This window comes from Danio rerio, chromosome 4, assembly GCF_049306965.1.
Source record: "Danio rerio strain Tuebingen ecotype United States chromosome 4, GRCz12tu, whole genome shotgun sequence".
Taxonomy (NCBI): domain Eukaryota; kingdom Metazoa; phylum Chordata; class Actinopteri; order Cypriniformes; family Danionidae; genus Danio; species Danio rerio.
This window is the reverse complement of record NC_133179.1, coordinates 58,164,076-58,183,568: the sequence shown is the minus strand read 5'-3', so window position 1 is coordinate 58,183,568 and position 19,493 is coordinate 58,164,076. Positions and strand designations below refer to the sequence as shown.

Genomic DNA, 19,493 nt, shown 5'->3' with positions numbered 1-19,493 from the left:
TACGTTGTTTGGTTTCCCAAAATCCCTCCTCTTGGAGTCAGCAGCTCCCATGGGTGAAGTACGCACACAATTCATTACCAGTGTCGGCTACGGGCCTCTCTCCGTTTCAGTGTAGTCTAGGTTACCAGCCACCAGCTTTTCCCAGTCTGGAATCCGAAATCGCGGTCCCCTCCGCCCACGCCTTTGTCCAGAGGTGTCGACGCACTTGGAGCAGGGCCAGACAGACCCTCCTCCAAGTGGGTGCGCGCACTAAGGCTAAAGCCGATCGCCACCGGTCGAAGCCTCCCGTTTACGTCGTCGGTCAAAAAGTGTGGCTTTCAACTAAGAATATTCCTTTGCGTTCCGTATGTAATAAACTTGCACCTAAATTCATTGGCCCATTCACTGTCATCAAGATCATTAGTCCGGTGGCAGTCCGCCTTAAACTTCCTCCAGCGTACAGGAGAATTCATCCCGTGTTCCATGTTTCCAAATTAAAGCCCGTTTTTCATACGGCAATTAACCCGCCCACACCGGTTCCCCCCCCGCCGCGTCTCGTAGATGGGGAGACCGTTTATTCGGTTAAGCGTATTCTGGACTCGAGACGGAGGGGGCGAGGATTTCAGTACTTGGTGGACTGGGAAGGTTATGGTGCGGAGGAGAGGAGTTGGGTTCCTGCAAAAGACATACTGGATCACTCTCTTATTGATGATTACAATCACCAGGTAAGCTCTTCTGGGAGCACCAGGAGGTGCTCTTAGGAGAGGGGTAATGTCACGGTTGCAGGTTTGTGCGCTTTTCCGGAGTGTATGTTCGATCACGTGGGTTTGTTTTGTTTTGGTTGTCCATGTGTATTTGTTATGCTCACGTGACATGACGACACTCAGCGGGGCTGATTACTCACCAGCTGAGGCTCATTATTAGCCCTATATCAGGGCGACGTTTCTATGTCTCTTTGTCAGTTCGTTACATCTGTTCTCATGTGTGTTATCTGTGCTCAGGCCCCTGAGGAGATATTTCTGGACCCTGTTTTTCCTGTCTGTTCCTGCCCTGTGTTCGTCGTCCTGCTAGCCTGTCACTTCCTTGTTTGTTTATTTTGACTTGGTCAAATAAACCTTATTTTTACTTGCTATTGGATCCTATTTTGACTCTTATTTTTGTTGAACGTGACAGGAGGTTTAAGCCTCATAAAATTAATTGAGATCATATTGCATTTGAAAGACACAGACTGAAAAGAAGAATATACTAGTTAAACATTTTTCTAAATAATCTCTGTGTGTTTGAAGTGTTTTTAAGTATGAACTAGGCAGAGAGGGGACTGAAATTCCTGACATGTCGACAGTCTATAAGAAGGTCTGGTTCAGGAGTGGTAAGAATCTGTCTATTTTAAGAACAAAAGTTTCACAGGACAGATAGAAGCTAAAGAGTCAAGATATATTATAAGGTATTAAATAAATAGAAATATTATAAAGTAATGTAATAAGATAAATGAAATAAGGAAATCCCAATGATAGAATAAGATTTAATAAATAAAAAGTTTTAACAAAAATGCAACTAGAAGCTATACTAATGAATATTAAGAAATAAAAAATTGAAGCATAGAAATATCTACATATGGAGATTAATAGTTATATTGATCAGGAAATAAGTTTACTAAATCAGTATGAATAAAAATAGATAAGTTAATGATTTGAGTAAATAAAAAACTAGAGAAGAGGAAAACTTTAATGAATATGGATTAATTGAAGAGTTAATGATCAAATGTTTAAGAAAAAAAAAAGTTTAAAGAAAAATGAATTAGGAAAATCTAGGAGACAAAAATGCTAATTTTTGAAAAGGAAAAGAAGCATAGGAAAATGGAAGAAAAAAAAGATCCAAACATTGTTTAATAGAATAAAAAGAGAAGATGTTTAAAAATATATATTAAACAGATAAGATAAAAATTAGAAAAACCAGTAACATTTGGAAGAAACTAAGATTTGGCTTTAAAAGATAAAATTATGTTTAAGTGCAATAAAATATTGTTGTGGTTTACGTTGACTGTTTTCATCTGTTTTAAAGTCAGCTACAGGCTGTCATCTGAGCCAACAGCTATTTGTAGTAAAAGTAGTGAGTCAAATGTAAAGCATAGACACTGAGGAGACATTAAAGAACATCATAGTGAGTTCAAAAATTTTATAGTGAATATTTTATGTATTTAAAAAGTGATTGAGAATTACAAATTGCATTTCAGATAGGAAAAATGCTTAAAGTAAACAAACATGTGGAGTTAACATAGTACTATGAACTTGAAGCTATTGCAGTAAGGATTTTGAACAGTTACATTAGACATTAGGCCACCATATAGTACTGTTGAATTAAAACAGGTATGGAAATGTTAGAGAAATTAAAATAATGTAAGATGTAATGTAACTAGTGAGGAAGCACTAGAATAAATTAGGAAAAATAAGTGAAGCACAATCTGAAGCCAAAGAAATTAATTAGAAGAACATTTAAGAAATAGAAAATTAAGCATATTTACATATAATAAAAATGATTGATAATTAGAGAAAATAAGTCATTAAACAGCAAAAGGAAAAAAATGATAAAAGGAGTCTTCATTTGATAAAGAAAAAAAAAGATTTATTCAGTCATGAGCTAAATTCTATATATATTTATTAAGAGTATATATGGATGAACTTTGGGGGACTGTAGTCTCGTACCTACCAGACATCTCTGAGTGTACTGGCAAATGGAAAGGTGTTTGAAAAACACAACGAGCAAAATGGCTGTTGACACTTGTGACATGCTACAGCAGTGATGCAGGCACTGCATACTCAGGATTTACTGAGGACTGAAAAAGCTACATTTTTTCAAAGACATTCAAAAGAGACACTAACAAGAGACTGATGAACTGATCAAAGAGAAAAAAACGCTCCACCAGAACTTTACATCAGCTGAGTCAAAGAAAGAAGCCAGCCCAAAGAGAGAGGGGGAAAAACTGTGCCCTGATATGAACGAATGTCAGGACACCACAGAAGCACCAATCTGTGAGCTGGTTGTCTCAGGTTGCGAGGGGGGATAGTCTGACAGTCCACCTCAAAGTAGCTCCTATAGTCCAAATTAAGTTCAAGCATTACAGAAGGAAAATTAAGAACAAAAGTGTAGCTACCCATTCTTGTATCAAATCAGACTCCTGTCAATTTGAAAGAAATTATTATCATGCAAATTTTTAAGTAAGAAAAAGTGTTATAAGGTCATTTCAAGGTGAAACATTAAATATTGAATGATATATTATGATGAATGTTAAATAATTTAGGTTTAAGTTTTAATAGGTTTAATCATAAAAGTCCTTAAACATAGAATGATAAATTACAATGCAGCAGACTAACTAAAGAAAAAGAAAAAGCTTTTGATAAGGCAATAAATAATTTGGAGAATAAATAAGAATGGAATTAAGTATTTAAGGTAAAACTAAGTAAAAGAAATATCTTAGCATAATCTTATTGTGAATGGCCTAAATCAAGATTGGATATTGAAAACTGGAAAGAGATTCAAATCTAGAAAAATTATTTATAGTTAAAGAGAAGATTGAAATAACAAGTTGAAATAAAATTCATAGGACATAAGGTCAGAAAGTAACAGTTCTAAATTGCTATAAGAAAAATTGAAAGAGAAAAGTGTTTAAGAAAACAATATAAGGAATTAATAAGGAATAATAGTTAAAACTGAGCAAACAGAAATTTACAAAACATACAGTAAGTTTTAGTCAGCTGATAAAAAAATGCATCAAAATTGTATGAACAACTAATTTGAGGGGAATGCCTCAGGAAATAATTATGAGCCAAAAGAAAATAACTCAAAGACAAAAAGGAATTAATATATAGCTCAGAAAATTGATTAGTAAAAGAAAGAAGTGTCAAGTTCCAACTAAATGATTATCATTACAGGACTGAGATGCAGATAAAATCAGCCAGCATAGTCAGGGTTCAAATTAAATCAGATGTAGATCTGCCCAGAAAGACAAACACTAGATGCTGAAATAGGTATAAAACTCTATCAAAAAGTGTAAAAATAGGAGCATTAATAGAAACATTTACTGTAATATACAATCTGTCCTAGACATTTCTATTTACATTTAAATTTAAAGGAGTAATAAATTATAAGTAACTAATAATATTTAATTGAAGTTAATTTGATAATTAAAATAAATGGTTAATCAAGACAGATAAAAGAGGCTTAATGTTGATAATATGATTTAAGAGCAATCAATAGGAGAAGATTTTCCAGCTGAAGTTCATATTGTATGTGGAGATATGTTCTTTTGGATGGTAAATATTTCAAGTATTGGGTTTCTATTGAGTTTATTTTAGGTAACTACCAGAGGAGGGTAGAAACTTGTTTGTACTTGTGTAGGCTGATGACTAGCAAATACTGTATACACCAGAATGCATAAGGGTTAAAATTAGGGAGAAGATCTTAGGATGGACACTGTCACAATATGTGGGTGATTGAATTATCTATAGCTTCACAAAGATCTAGTTCAATTAAAAGACTTGACTAGAGACCATTGCTCCAAACAGTAAGATATGATGACTGTTTTTGGTGTTGACTGGATAGAGAATTATTCAGTAAACAAGCACAGTTGAGAAACTGATGAGTAGATGATTGGAGATGGTACCAGAAGCAAATTATGAAGCAGGAACAGTTATTCATTTGTGACAAAAGATGTACTTCCAAGGATTTGAAACATCAGCAGAAATAAGTTCATAAAAGGTTTGCATTCATAAAGTAATTAAAATCTAAGTTAATAAGTGATCAATAAATAAAAACATCTCAATTACCAGAAATGGCTGAAAGAGATGAAGATGATCCATCAAGGCCAAAGCTTGATGAAAATAATAAACTTAATGGGATTAATGTGTTAACAAGTGCATTGGTGAATGATGGCATGGAAACTGACAGAAACAGGCATCTAACACCGCATCGCATGAACTACTATTGGGTCGACCCTTGCAAGAAACCACATGAAACTTTGCATAAAACCTTGCATATAATCTCACCTATAACCTTGCACATAACCTCTTGGAATGGTTTGCAGAGATGTCGAATATAGTAGGGACTTTTATGAAGAAACAATTAATTGCCATGTGCAAAGCAATATCTGTGCAGGAAACCAGAAAGGAGCCATGTAAGAGAGCAGTGATACAAGGTCCAATTGGTCCAGCTGATCGAGTCTATCTGAGGATGCTCTGGAGAGCTCAGGAGGAAAGGACCATATCTGGATGAGGGCAAATCCAACAGCTGCCAAAGTGGATGCCATTAATGGGGTACCAATGCCTCAAAGGAGCAAAAGGAAACAACTCCAGCAAGGGAAAGCTGACCGGAAACAGAGGAGCCTGAATATTCTAAAGCTCTAAACTACAAAGTTCAACTTGTGGAAGGAGAAGTTAATCAGAACAAAGTAAAGAGTGATTCTGATAATATGCCTGAATACCACATACAGCAGTGCCACAAGTCAAGGGATGATGAATGCACAACTGCAGATTTCAAAACTCAGACTCTTAACCACACATCTCCATTAACATCTATTAAAGTCAAGTGAAGATGCTGGTAGCTTAGAAGAAGAGAAACAAGGATGACCAAAGATCAAGATCAACATTTGATGCTTTTTATGTTTGCATATTGAATTTGTTTGCATATTGCTTTTATGGTACCTATATATAATATCACTTCAGTATATTCTACATGAGTGTGAAAACCAGCAGCTAGCACTGAACCAACTGAATACTTATGCTTAAAACATTGTTGTCTTTGATGTGTTAAGAGAAAAAACAGAGTACAGTCTTTTACTTCCTTCAAATCAAGAGAGAGGGGAGATGTTTGGCTGGACTTCTGTCAAAGTACAGTGGCATAATCTAGTCAATTGATAACAGCTATGTGGCTTATATCAGTCACTAGATAGAGGTAATTAAGAGAACTGGATTATGAAATAGCACTTTGGGTTAAAAGACAATAATATTAAGACTAAAGTACCCTGTATTGGTACCCTGCTTAGATAACAGTGTCTTTATCAAATGTTTTCAGAACAAGCAGGAACCCAGTGTGTCTGCAGCTTTCTCTAAGCAGATATGTGTTGTGTTAAGTGACAGAAAACCAAAGACTTCATCAGGCCGTTTGGCAAATCATTCAAATCTGGTGTCTATTAAATGTAGATCTGAGACTACTATAGAAAAAACAGCTAAAACTGTTAAGTTAGTGCTTTTAAACATCAGGGGCCTCATGTACGAAGACTTGCGTGGAAATCTTACTAAAGCATTGCGTACGCACAAAGCTGTAAATGTGCGTACGCAGAAAAAAATTCAGATGTATGAAACACTGCGTACGCCGAGTCTCACGCATATTCTTTTGTACATCCGAATGAACGTGAAACTGAGCGCAACATGCACGAGCACAAAACCCCTCCCTGCCTCCTCCCCCGTATGAATATGCTAATGACTATGCTAATGGTAAAACCCAACGAAAAAGCAATGGCAAAAGCCAGCAAAAAGAGAAACTTTGAACAGAATGTGAATTGGTGGTGCTCCTTTCGGAGGTAGATCGGAGAAAAGCGGTGTTATTTGCAAGTTTGTTTTTCGGAATTAACAACAAAAGAAAAAAAATAGAGTGGGAGAGTTTAGCTGATGCGGTTAACAAAGTTGGGTCTGAACATCGCACTGAGTGCATTAAAAAAAATAGTGTGGTTTATATCTGTAAAATGTTGCAGCACTCTGAACAGTCTCAGTGGCGCGCTCGTAAGACGCATGTGATCATGTTTTGACATGTTCGAGCATGAACTCGGCTCGAATCCAGCGTCTGATGAACTCTTACTTCTTTTTTTCCCCCGCTACATATCATATTTTGCCTACTATTTATCACGAGAAAGACTAGTAGGAATCATTAATAAGTTTGTGCATCATATTTTATTTGCACATTTATTGAATGGAAATGTTTCTGATTCACGCTTGCAAATTCATCTTCAGATAGTGTCTTTATAGCAATGTGCGTGCAGTAGATCGCTCAGATTACATTGGGAAAACAGGCGACCGCTGCAAATTGTGCTTTAATGTTTAGCTGGTCAACTGTATGGTATGGAAATCTTACATACCTACTAGATGAACCCGTCTCATACAGCTGCCATTGCAAGGATCAGACACTTTGTAGAGAAGAATTTAACACAACTGCCTCTAGGAGTCGCCAATGGAAATAAAACAGACACGCACAAAAAATGTGCGTACGCCTGCCAAAAAGCTGGCGTGAACCTGCGCACATTCCCACGTTCAGTTCATTGTTAGTAAATCCAAACGTGAGCGATTCTGAGCGTGAAACCTGGCGTACGCAAAGTTTTTGTGCGTACACAGCGTTGATACATGAGGCCCCAGATCACTCAACAATAAGTCACTTTTAGTCAATGATTTTATCAACACAAATTGCCTTGATTTTATGCTTTTAACTGAAACTTGGCTAGATGACAGTTGTAGCGCAGCAGTTCTGAATGAAGCAGCTCCTTTAAACTTTGACTTTTTGAGTGTTTGCAGAGTTAATAGGAGAGGTGGAGGCATCGCTGCCCTGTTTAAAGATGTCTATGAATGTAAACAAGTGTCATTTGGTGACTATTTGTCTTTTGAATATCTTTGAGTATAGCACTAAAAGGGTCTCCACGCATCTTACTGATCATTATCTACAGACCTCCAAAATATTCTCCAGCTTTTATTGAGGATTTTACAGAGCTGTTATCAATTGTAACCTCTGAATTTGATTATTTTAGTATTGCTGGGGATTTTAATATTCACATTGATAATCCAGAAATCAATGCTGTAAAAGAACTGATGACTGTTTTTAACACTTTTGATCTGACTCAGCATGTTCAAGGACCCACACACAATCGTGGACACACTCTTGATCTACTTATAATTAAGGGTTTACACATTTCATCGACTGTTGTTAAGGATGTGGCACTATCTGATCATTTCTGTATCTTTTTTGATCACTCCAGCTATTAAAGACAGATCTGTCTCTGTCAGAAAGAGATGCATAAATGAGAACACCAGTGAGCAGTTTATGAAGGCCATATCGCTAGCACCAAGTATATCTGCAGATTCTGTTGATTCTCTCCTTGATTTGTTCAATTCCAAAATTGAGAATGTCATAAATGACATCGCTCCTTTAAAGTCAAGAAGATGACTGGCAGGCAAAAGGGATCTTGGACAAGGTCACCTAGAGTACAAATGATGAAAAGACAGTGCAGAAAAGCTGAGCGTATGTGGAGAAAGACCAAACTAGTAGTCCATTATAATATCTATAAAGACAGTCTTCGTGCCTTTAATATGGAACTAAACACTGCTAGACAGACTTTCTTTTCAAGCCTTATAAACAGCAACTTAAATAATGCTCGCACACTCTTTGCAACGATAGAGAGACTCACAAACCCCCCCAGTCGGATTCCAAGTGAGCTCCTCTCTGAAAGCAAATGTAATGAGTTTGCTCATTTCTTCACTGATAAGATTAATAATATCAGAAAGGCAATCAGCTCATCCAATCAGTCAAGTTGGGTCGATATCAAACAAGCTCAACCACAACTTGAGAAGTCAGACATTATGTCTGATTTCATGGCAATTAACGGCAAAATCTTAGAAGAAATTGTGCAAGTTATGAAAACATCAACCTGCAGTCTTGACACGCTCCCCACATCATTCTTCAAAACGGTGTTTACCTGTTTAGACATGGATCTTCTAAAAGTGGTAAATGCTTCACTTCTCTCAGGGATTTTTCCAACCTCACTTAAAACTGCAGTTGTTAAACCCCTCTTGAAGAAGAGCAACCTGGATAACACCCTATTGAGCAATTACAGGCCAATCTCAAATCTCCCTTTCATTGGCAAAATCATTGAAAAAGTTGTTTTTAACCAGGTTAACAAGTTCTTAAACTTCAGGGGGTGTTCAGACAATTTTCAATCTGGTTTCAGAGCACATCACAGTACAGAGAGCGCTCTTATAAAGATAATCAATGATATACGCCTAAATACAGATTCAGGTAAAATAACAGTGCTGGTATTGTTGGATCTCAGTGCTGCATTTGACACTGTCGATCACAGCATACTTCTGGATAGGCTGGAAAACTGGGTTGGGCTGTCTGGCACGGTCTCAAATGGTTTAGATCTACCTTGAAGGTAGAGGTTACCATGTCAGTATAGGTGACCATAGGTCGAGGTGGACACCCATGACGTGTGGAGTCCCACAAGGCTCGATTCTGGCACCTCTCCTGTTCAACCTTTACATGCTCCCTCTGAGCCAAATAATGAGAAAGAACCAAATCTCCTACCACAGCTATGCTGATGACACTCAGATCAACCTAGCCTTACTGCCTAATGACTACAGCCCCATTGACACCCTCTGCCAATGCATTGATGAAATGAGCAATTGGATGTGCCAAAACTTTCTTCAGTTAAACAAAGAGACAACTGAAATGATTGTGTTTGGAAACAAAGATGAGGTTCTCAAGGTAAATGCGTACCTTGGCACTAAAGGTCAAATGACAAAAAATAAGGTCAAGAATCCTGGTGTGACTCTTGAGTCAGATCTGAGTTTCAACAGTCATGTCAAAGCAGTCAGTAAATCAGCATACTATCATCTCAAAAACATAGCAAGAATCAGATGCTTTGTTTCTATTGAAGACTTAGAAAAACTTGTCCATGCTTTTATCAGCAGCAGGGTGGATTACTGTAATGGACTCCTCACTGGTCTTCCTAAAAAGACAGTCAGACAGTTACAGCTCATCCAGAACGCTGCGGCCAGAATTCTGACCAGAAGCAGGGAATCAGAGCACATCACACCGGTCCTCAGGTCTCTACACTGGCTGCCAGTTACATTCAGAATAGATTTTAAAGTATTATTCCTGGTCTATAAATCACTTAATGGCCTAGGACCTAAATACATCACAGATATGCTCACTGAATACAAACCTAACAGATCACTCAGATCTTTAGGATCATATAAACTAGAAATTCCAAGGGTTCAGTCAAAGCAGGGTGAATCTGCCTTCAGCCACTATGCTCCTCGCTGCTGGAATCAGCTTCCAGAAATGATCAGATGTGCTCCAACATTAGGCACATTCAAATCAAGACTGAAAACACATCTGTTTAGCTGTGCCTTTACTGAATGAGCACTGTGCTACGTCCGACAGATCGCACTATTATGTTTTTCATTTTCTTTTTCATTCTTTTACAACCTATTTTAACTCATTTTAATTTGTTTTTATCTGTTTTTAATAATTTTAATAATCTGTTTTTAATTATTGTCTGAATTTTATGTTCCTAAACTTGTCTTTTTATTCCTGTTTATGTAAAGCACTTTGAATTGCCACTGTGTATGAAATGTGCTATATAAATAAACTTGCCTTGCCTTGCCTAAGACAGTGGGGGGGAAGCAAAATTTACTATGCCTCTACTCAGTTACTTTGCACATGCATAAAAAGGCTCTTGTACGACAAATGCAAAAGGCTTGATCTCAACAATAGGAGGCAGTTACTTTTCCCCAAAACCACAGGTTGCCTTCGAGTCATTCCTCAAGCCCACTAGGCCCTACACTGTTTTCTAATCTCCCTTATTTAAAACAGCTCAATTAAGTCATCGGCATCATTGTAGAGTACCCCTAGTATCTGAGCCTGCACTGCGCAATGAAAGAAAGAAGCAAAACGGGATGGACAGATGCCTAAAATGTTAGAAACGCACCTCACCTTAAGTCAGTGAAGAAAAAGAGCAAAGCTTGCAACTCTGGTGGGACTCGAACCCACAACCTTTGAATGGCTTAGCTCACAGCCTAGAAGTCCAATGCGCTATCCATTTCGCCACAGAGCCTGAGTGCTCTGCTGCCTCTAGCACTGTTGGACAGAAAGCACTTTTTAGTACTCTCTGGCCCAAAAAAGAACAGCCAACTGCAGACAAAGCACTGCTGGGATTTGAACCCAGGATCTCCTGTTTACTAGACAGGCGCTTTGACCAACTAAGCCACAGCGCCAACGCTGACTAGGAGGCAAGACGTTTTTGGCACACAGAGACTAAAAAAAGACAGCAAGTCTTTAAATGGCAAGCAAAGGTTGTTTAACTCTATTTGTCGCACTATTCATTACGCCTCAAAGCTATACAATTTTATAATTCATTCCGGTAAGCTTTATAAAACAAGCACACGCACCACCTGGACTAAAGCACTGCTGGGATTTGAGCCCAGGATCTCCTGTTTACTAGACAGGTGCTTTGACCAGCTAAGCCACAGCACCACAAAAATTCACAGGCAGAGACATCTGCCTGATAACAAAAATCGAAGAAGAACAAATAATACACAACAAATACCAGCATGTCAGGTTGCAGAAAATGCTGACAAGACGGACGTGGTCTTTTAGAGTCTGGATGATCATGTCTCAAACCTGACCGGTAACCTGGCCTCTGTTCAAAATCAAAGCAAAAAATGTGTGAATTTATTTTTATTTAATCCATCTTTAATCATGTGTAAAGTGTTTTTTGGAACCTCCAGTTTCATTACATCCAAACCCAGAGTCAGCTCGGAAAATGGAAATCAGGACAAACATATGCTATCGGCCATTGAAAGAGTTTCAGATCAGAAAGCCACTCTCCCATAATCTGAGGGAAAGGTGCAGTTTGGATTTGAACCTAGCACCTGCTGTTCCCAAGACAGTTGCTCTGGCCAACTTAGTCTTAACACTAAAAGAAAAAACCTCTGGATACGATACTTCCAAACACAGTTTCATCTAAGACAGTGGGGGGAAGCAAAATTTACTATGCTTTCTACTCAGTTACTTTGCACATGCATAAAGAGGTTCTTGTACGACAAATCCAAAAGGCGTGATCTCAACAATAGGTGGCAGTTACTTTTCCCCAAAACCACAGGTTGCCTACGAGTCATTCCTCAAGCCCACTAGGCCCTACACCGTTTTCTAATCTCCCTTATTTAAAACAGCTCAATTAAGTCATCGGCTTCATTGTAGAGTACCCCTAGTATCTGAGCCTGCACTGCGCAATGAAAGAAAGAAGCAAAACGTGATGGACAGATGCCTAAAAAGTTAGAAACGCACCACACCTTAAGTCAGTGAAGAAAAAGAGCAAAGCTTGCGACTCTGGTGGGACTCGAACTCACAACCTTTGAATGGCTCAGCTCACAGTCTATAAGTCCAATGCGCTATCCATTGCGCCACAGAGCCTTTGAGTCATTCCTCAAACCCACTAGGCCCTACACCGTTTTCTAATCACTCTTATTTAAAACGGCTCAATTTAGTCATCGGCTTTATTGTAGAGTACCCCTAGTATCTGAAAACTCTTTAAATGCCTTCTCTAACATGTACTTGCTACGTGGGATGGTTGAGGCATGTGTCTTGCGTCTGTTGTCAAACCACGTGGCTCTGTGTTTACATTGTGGTCACGTGCTTTTGTTGTGTGCTTCAGTGTTGTTCTTGTGTTGTCATGAACATGCAGTTAATGAGTTCTCTCATTGGCTGCATGTTCTTGTCCTGGGGTCCGTTCTTCGTACCTCACTTAAATGATCTAAGATGATTTGGCAGATCCTGGATCTTTTAATCTTGATAACTGATCTCTCGCTAATTTGGTTCTTCAAACAAGTTCGTGAATCAGATTAGAATGTCTGGATAAACTGATCTGAGATCGCTGCGTGTGTTGTGAAGGACAGATCTATCGATCCTCGAAATCTTGATCAGCAATGCAACGATTGGCTGACGGCACAGCAGTGTAATGACATCATCTGATTAATATTCAATTATTCATGTGAGCAAAATTACATCAAATTAGCAGTAAACTGCTTGTTAAATATGACACGCCATAACCTTCCACATTTGTTGTGAGCTGCAGGCTTTACACTTTCATGTGTCAAGAGTATTCATCATGTATTTATAATGCATATCAGTGTATTTAGTTCTACATTTAGAAAATATTGTCTATATTATAGTAGCTGTTTTTTAATCGGTGTAAAGAATAACTGGTTGTTTACAAAAGCGTTTTCATATTGGTAAAGGCGTCTGCAACTTTTGTGAAGCATCAAATCACTGGCATATTAACTATCAAAACATGTTTATGACTTCATAAATGTATTATTGCTGTAAAAAAAAGTCACATATTGTGCATTTCTATTATACACAATTTGAACTAAAGCAATCTAAAAAGTTCATATCAAAGTTTTCTCTTTGCACCACCAGGTGGCAGTCTTTGTACTTTCATTTTGAGGGTACAGATTGCATATGTTTTATTAATATGTATAACTTTATTTATTTTATCAATGACTATAACTTTATATATATAGTTTAAAAATATGTACCATTTTCCCAAGTGTATATAACTACTACTGTAAGAAAATACCAGAATTCTGAACATATTTTCTTTAACATATCTTTGCTTGAACTGAGCCGATCTAATCCTGTTTATATAAATTGAACCTGCTCCCGATCAGGTTTGACCTAGCAGAACTGTTGCTATGACAACAACTCTCGGATCAGCTTTGAAGAACGAAACGATCCTGGATCGTGTCAAATCGTCAATATCCAAATCCAGCTAACTGAGTAATCCACGTACGAAGAAAGGACCCCTGTTTTATGTGAGCGCATGCCTTGTCTCTGTCATGCGCTCTCCCGTCTAATGTCTAGTCCCACCCCACTTGTTAACCTATTATTAGTTAATTATGTTCATCTGTTGTGTGTTAATTTTCTCCTGCTTATAATCTCCTCGTGTCTTCTGTTCTGTGCCAGTTCGTTGTCTGCACTTCCCCTGTGTCTCATGCTCCTGTCTTGTCTCGCCAGCTCAGCTCAGCTCAGCTCAGCTCAGCCCAGCCCAGCCCAGCCCAGCCCAGCCAAGTTTGTTTGTTTTCAAGTAATGTTTTCCCCTCGGGGTAGTTTGTTTTGCCTTTTTGTTTAATTTATACTTTATTATTAATAAAACCCATATTATTTGTTGCAATTGAGTCCTCGCACCTTTTTCCCCTCAACTGACCGTGACAACATCATTTCATAAAAATCAGAAGATCAGTCTGTGGTGATCATTAGTATAGACATTTCTTACTAACAGTTGAAGGACATTTAAAAAAAAAAAATTACCTGTTTTTGTGTGGATAGTGACTCTCTTGTAGACTCTGGTTGTAACAGTATATTCTAAAAGATGGGATTTCATTCAGTGAGAGAAAAACAAACAAAAACAAAACAATCCTATATCAATATATTCATATAATTTATTCCAAAAGGTCTACCTCAAGGACTGTTTCTGTTAGGGTGGATTCTGCATCTGGTGAGTGACGAGCATTACTCTAAGACAGAAAAAACAAACATAGTCAATTTAAAGGTAGATAAAAATTATTTGCTTTTTAAAGGCTGAGAAATCATTCAATATAAATCATTCAATGTAATAAAACACTTTGTTTTATTAGTTTACAACATCCCCAAAAATTTTTACAACATAGCCTCTTTTTTCCATTGTAAGTGTCGGTTTAATTGTCTTATTTGGACTTAAATCACTGGAGTGATTCTTGAAAGTTTCCCTTTCTGTGTCCTGTATGTGGCGGGGGGGCAGGTGGGCTGATGGAGCTAGACCTCCAATCTGACAATATTAATGATTTACCCGACTACGCCACCTTGGGAATTTCACCCAAAGAATTTAAATACACGCACCACCCATATAAAAGGCACGCACAAGTTCGTTCCACCAAATTGCAGTCAGAGACATTGGCACGGTACAAAAATAGATTTCTTTATTTTCAAATCTCAAATAAAAACAGGATTAAAACCAATGTCGACATTGACGTGACAGTTTGTAAATTTACGAAGGTGCCCCAGGGCCAGAGCTCGCCAGCGTTAGGGAAAGTGGCCAGGCTATACTTCAGGCAAGTGAAAACCACTACAATCCACTGTGTAAAAATAGAGCACCCACACGCACAAACCAACACACAGTGATCACTACACACTGTGAGAAATTCTAAAATGTTCAATAAAATTAGCCTCCCACCCCAGGGAGCTCTGGCTCTGTCACCAGCCGAAAAGTCGGACCACTGCCCTGCAATTAAACAAAAGAATAAATCAGTTTACACAAGTAAATGATTAAATAAACAAAATACAAATGTAATGAAGTTGATAAATGAAAACAAAGAAAGAGCAACTAAATTCCACCTTAAAAGGGAGGAAACAATTAAATCTTAAACCAAATTAATTAAAGAGAAAATAAATGAAACAATGAAAATACAACAGTAAAGATTTACACAAAAATGTAAGGAAAAATCAAAACATGCTGGATGAATGTCAAAATAATAAAAATAAACAAATAAATCCAGCCGCACTATATAGATTTATCCAATAAAGAAAATGAAAACCCAAACAAACGAAGATAAATAAATGTACCAACAAAAAAATAAAGTTAAATAGTCCTTGTGTAAACCAAAAACAGAACAACTCAAAAAGATAAACAATTAAGAAAACAAAAAGACAAAATCTAAGAAAACAGAAAAAAACACGGGAAACAGGACAGCACTGTAGCCGCACACGGATGCGGAGCGCCCGACGGAGCTCCCCTCGCAGAGTGCCACCCAGCCTGAACAAATAAATCAATAGTCATGATAAAGTCCAAAATCTGCTATAAGCCATTTGCAACTACATGCAAACACCTACCTACTGCTCACCGAAGGGAATCGGGGTTCAATCAGTCACTTAAGAGGCAGATAGCACGTACATTTCAGTCAACAGCCGGCACAGCCAACAAACAGTCGCGCACCCGCATCTGGTTCTCGCAGCTGAGAAAAGCGGACACAGCGTTTCCAAAACGATCGCGACAACCGAAACATGAGACAGACGCTTGCTTACCTTTTCCAGTCCTTACACGCGTTCTAGCGTTGGCGATTGCAGCCAAACAATTCAGGCGAAGCAACTTCCAGCCCGATCAAAACCCCTCACCGCCCTCAACAGGTGTGGGAAGTGACGACGCGCGCTCACGGCGCCGCAACTAATCAAGTGACGCATCCCAGGTAGCAAATGCTTCCCTCTTTTTATAGCCCGTATGCCGTATTGTGATAGGGCAGAGAAAAGGACCCGTAAATTAATGACACTTGGCAACTAATTACCTCTCCTGCCACAATCTACCCCCACCTTTTGCATCGGCGCCCCGACGATGGACCAGAAATCAGCAAATTAAACACTAGCCCACCATACTAACTCCAAGGCCTAAACAACACCGAAATGTTATTAGACACAACTTCATGATTCATAGGTCCGCTTCTCACCTCTCCTACACCTCGGGGAAGATGATGCAAGTTCGTATGCTGTCCTGCCCCAACTCGGGCTGAACGACGAGGAGGGACCACACTGTCGTTAGGAGGCTCGGTAAGTACTTCCCTTTCCCTTGCTACAGGTTCTACCCCTGGTCCTTGTGGTTCAACCACAATAGCCCTTACAGGAGAGAGGTCCCCGGGCAAATCTTCCTGAACCCTAGACTGCATCGGGTGCGAGCCATCTCGAGGTCCCACCCCTTGAGTGGCCTGAGGGACCACTGGCACCATCACCGCCAAATCGACAGCCTCTAAATCCAACTCCTGAGCATCCTCCTGAGGGTCCTCTTAAATCTCCACAACACCTTTCGGCTGGTCACTACAGACCTTTCCTCTCGGAACACAGGCCTTCAACTGTGACCGATGTACTCGCCTCATCTTACCTGGGCTTGTAACTGGTGCAATGGCATATACCGCCCCTCCTTCCTCAGCGGAGTGGACGACCCGATAGACAACAGAACTCCACAAGTCTTTAATCTTGTGGCGTCCCCTTACTGCGTGGTCCCTTAGATAAACTAACTGACCTTCCACCAGGGGTTGATCTCGAACATGCTGGTCATGCAGGTTTTTCCGCCTGGCTGCTGCAGCCTTCAATCGTCCCTGTGCTCCCTCAAAGGCAACCTGCAACCGCCTACGATGTTCCAAGACCCAGTGATGTACACTACCTACAGTGGGTTCTGGTACCTGGCCCAGCAAGAAATCTACTGGCAGCCGGGGCTCTTGACCGAACATGAGGTAATGTGGAGACTCTCCTGTCACTTGGTTAGGGGTGGTGTTATAGCAAAATATCACCTGTGACAGACAAGACACCCAGTCCCTTTTTCTAGAGTCTGGCAAGGTTCGCAACAAGTTATGTAATGTGCGATTGAATCTCTCCCATTGCCCATTGCCAGCTGGATGGTATGGGGTGGTACGGGATTTCTTTACCTGGTACAGCTCACAAAGCTGCCGTATAAGAGTGGATTCAAAGTTGCGGCCCTGATCTGAATGGATACGTCCAGGAACCCCATACTTGTAAAACCATTCCTCAACTAGAACCTTGGCCACAGTCTCTGCTCTTTGGTCACGAGTGGACACTGCCATAGAGAACTTACTAAACACATCGGTCATCACTAACACGTTCTCCTTCCCACAATATGAAGGCTCGAGCATGGTAAAGTCGATTGCAAGAATTTCATTAGGCTTTGAGGCCAGCAGGTGGCCCATGAATGCCCGTGCCACCGGCCCAGTGTCTTTGGCAAGTTGACAGCGTTCACACTCGTGGCACCACCGGGTAACATCAGCCAACATATTAGGCCAATAACAACGCTGTCGGATTAACTCACTGGTGCGTTCTACTCCTTGATGGCCATGCTGTTGGTGCAGCTGTATCCAGACCTCTTCCTTCAAAACATCAGGTAACACAAGCTGATGACATACTTCCCCTCCATCAGGACGGAATATCTTGCGGTACAAAACTCCTTCCCTCTCCTCAAACCTATTCCACTGCTGGAGTAGGGTCAAGACCGGTTTGGTTAGAAGTTTCCGCTCCTCTAATCCTGGACGTTGGCCCTGCTCCCAGAACCTTATTACTGGTCCAATAACAGGATCAGCCTCTTGCATACAGCGAAGGTCAGGGACAGAGTAGCCCGGCAATGTGCTTATAGTCCGCATATCTGCTTGGACCGGACAGCCCTTACTAATGGCCTGCTGCAAGGCTTCGGGAATCTTAGAGCTAACTGCTAACTCCCCAACTACACTCTTGTCAACCAAATTCTGGCGGGAGAGCGCGTCAGCATTTCCATTACTCTTTCCTGCCCTGTACTTGACCTCAAAATCGAATGCGGCTAACTCAGCGGCCCAACGTTGCTCTGTGGCTCCAAGTTTTGCTGTAGCCAAGTGACTCAGAGGATTATTGTCTGTAAACACAATACACTTGTGCCCCAAAAGATACTCACGAAACTTTTCAACCATAGCCCATTTAAGGGCGAGAAACTCTAGTTTCATTGAGCTATAATTAGTCATATTTCGCTCTGAGGGCCTGAGACCACGACTGGCATAGGCGATGGGTCGAACCTTCCCTTCGAAGTCTTGGGACAAAACTGCCCCCAAACCTCCATAACTGGCATCTACCTCCAGGATGAAAGGCTTTGAGAAGTCTGCATAAGCTAATATTGGGGCGGATGTTAACTTCCTCTTTAGGGCCTCAAAAGCCATCTGACACTGCTCGGTCCATACATGAGTCAAACTCTGTTTTCTATGCTTACCTGACTTACTCCCTCCAACTTCTGCCACTAATCGGTGGAGGGGGGCGGCCAGCTTAGCAAACCCTTCCACAAAACGCCTATAATAGCTCGCAAAGCCAAGAAATGTTCGTAGCTCGGACACGGTCCCCGGGCAGCGCCAATGCGTGACCGCCTCTATTTTACCTGGATCAGTTGCTACCCCCTGAGCAGATATAACGTGACCCAAGTACTTTACTTCACGCCGGAAGAAAGCACATTTCTCCAGCTTGGCCTTGAGCCCTTCCTTCTCTAGACGACCTAGTACCATTTCCAGCCTCTCCAAATGTTGGTCTATGGAGGAAGAAAACACCACAACATCATCAAGATACAAAAGCAGGGACTGACACCGCTGGTCCCCGAATAACCGCTCCATCAACCTTTGGAATGTACTTGGAGCATTACAAAGGCCAAAGGGCATACGGTTCCATTCAAACAATCCAAACGGTGTACAGAACGCAGTTTTCGGCTTATCCTGCTCAGAAACTGGAACTTGCAAATACCCGCTGGCCAAATCCAACGTAGAGAACCAGCGAGCACCAGATAAGGAGTCCAAGGACTCCTCAATGCGAGGCAGAGGGAATGCATCCCTCCTAGTCTTGGCATTCAAATGACGGTAGTCTACACACATGCGCAGGCCACCGTCCTTCTTCTTTACCAAGACTATCGGGGACGCATAAGGACTGCAACTCTCCCTAACTATTCCAGCCTCTAACAACTGATTAATATGGGTTTTTACTACCTCATACTCAGATGGTGGTATTCGCCGATAGCGTTGGCGCACTGGAGCATCATCCAACAGCGGTATGTCATGGGAGATAAGACTGGTACAACCCAGATCACTCTCATGATCCGAAAACACAGCTTGGTACTTCTGCAGAAGAGCCCGAACCTGACCCTGCTCAGGTGGAGACAG

The 19,493-nt window shown here is 40.3% G+C and overlaps 1 protein-coding gene and 3 non-coding genes across 4 annotated transcripts; 1 reads left to right on the top strand and 3 right to left on the bottom strand.

Annotated features, from left to right (window-relative positions):
• Positions 1-6,007: 6,007 nt before the first annotated feature.
• LOC141381827 (uncharacterized) lies at positions 6,008-11,096 on the top strand. The gene is made up of 2 exons (XM_073948884.1): positions 6,008-6,235; positions 7,380-11,096. Exon 2 carries the CDS (start codon positions 9,217-9,219, stop codon positions 10,156-10,158), a length of 942 nt encoding a protein of 313 aa, XP_073804985.1. The 5' UTR covers positions 6,008-6,235; positions 7,380-9,216; the 3' UTR covers positions 10,159-11,096.
• trnar-ucu (transfer RNA arginine (anticodon UCU)) lies at positions 10,764-10,852 on the bottom strand. Its single transcript is given in 2 exon segments — positions 10,764-10,799; positions 10,816-10,852. It is a non-coding gene; the product is annotated as a tRNA-Arg (tRNA).
• Positions 10,939-11,012, bottom strand: trnat-agu (transfer RNA threonine (anticodon AGU)). Its single transcript has one exon. It is a non-coding gene; the product is annotated as a tRNA-Thr (tRNA).
• Positions 11,097-12,121: 1,025 nt separating the features above from the next.
• Positions 12,122-12,210, bottom strand: trnai-uau (transfer RNA isoleucine (anticodon UAU)). Its single transcript is given in 2 exon segments — positions 12,122-12,157; positions 12,174-12,210. It is a non-coding gene; the product is annotated as a tRNA-Ile (tRNA).
• Positions 12,211-19,493: the final 7,283 nt, after the last annotated feature.

Coding starts and splice junctions, on each gene's coding strand:
- LOC141381827 (XM_073948884.1), top strand. CDS start 9,217: ATGACGTGTGGAGTCCCACAAGGCTCGATTCTGGCACCTCTCCTGTTC.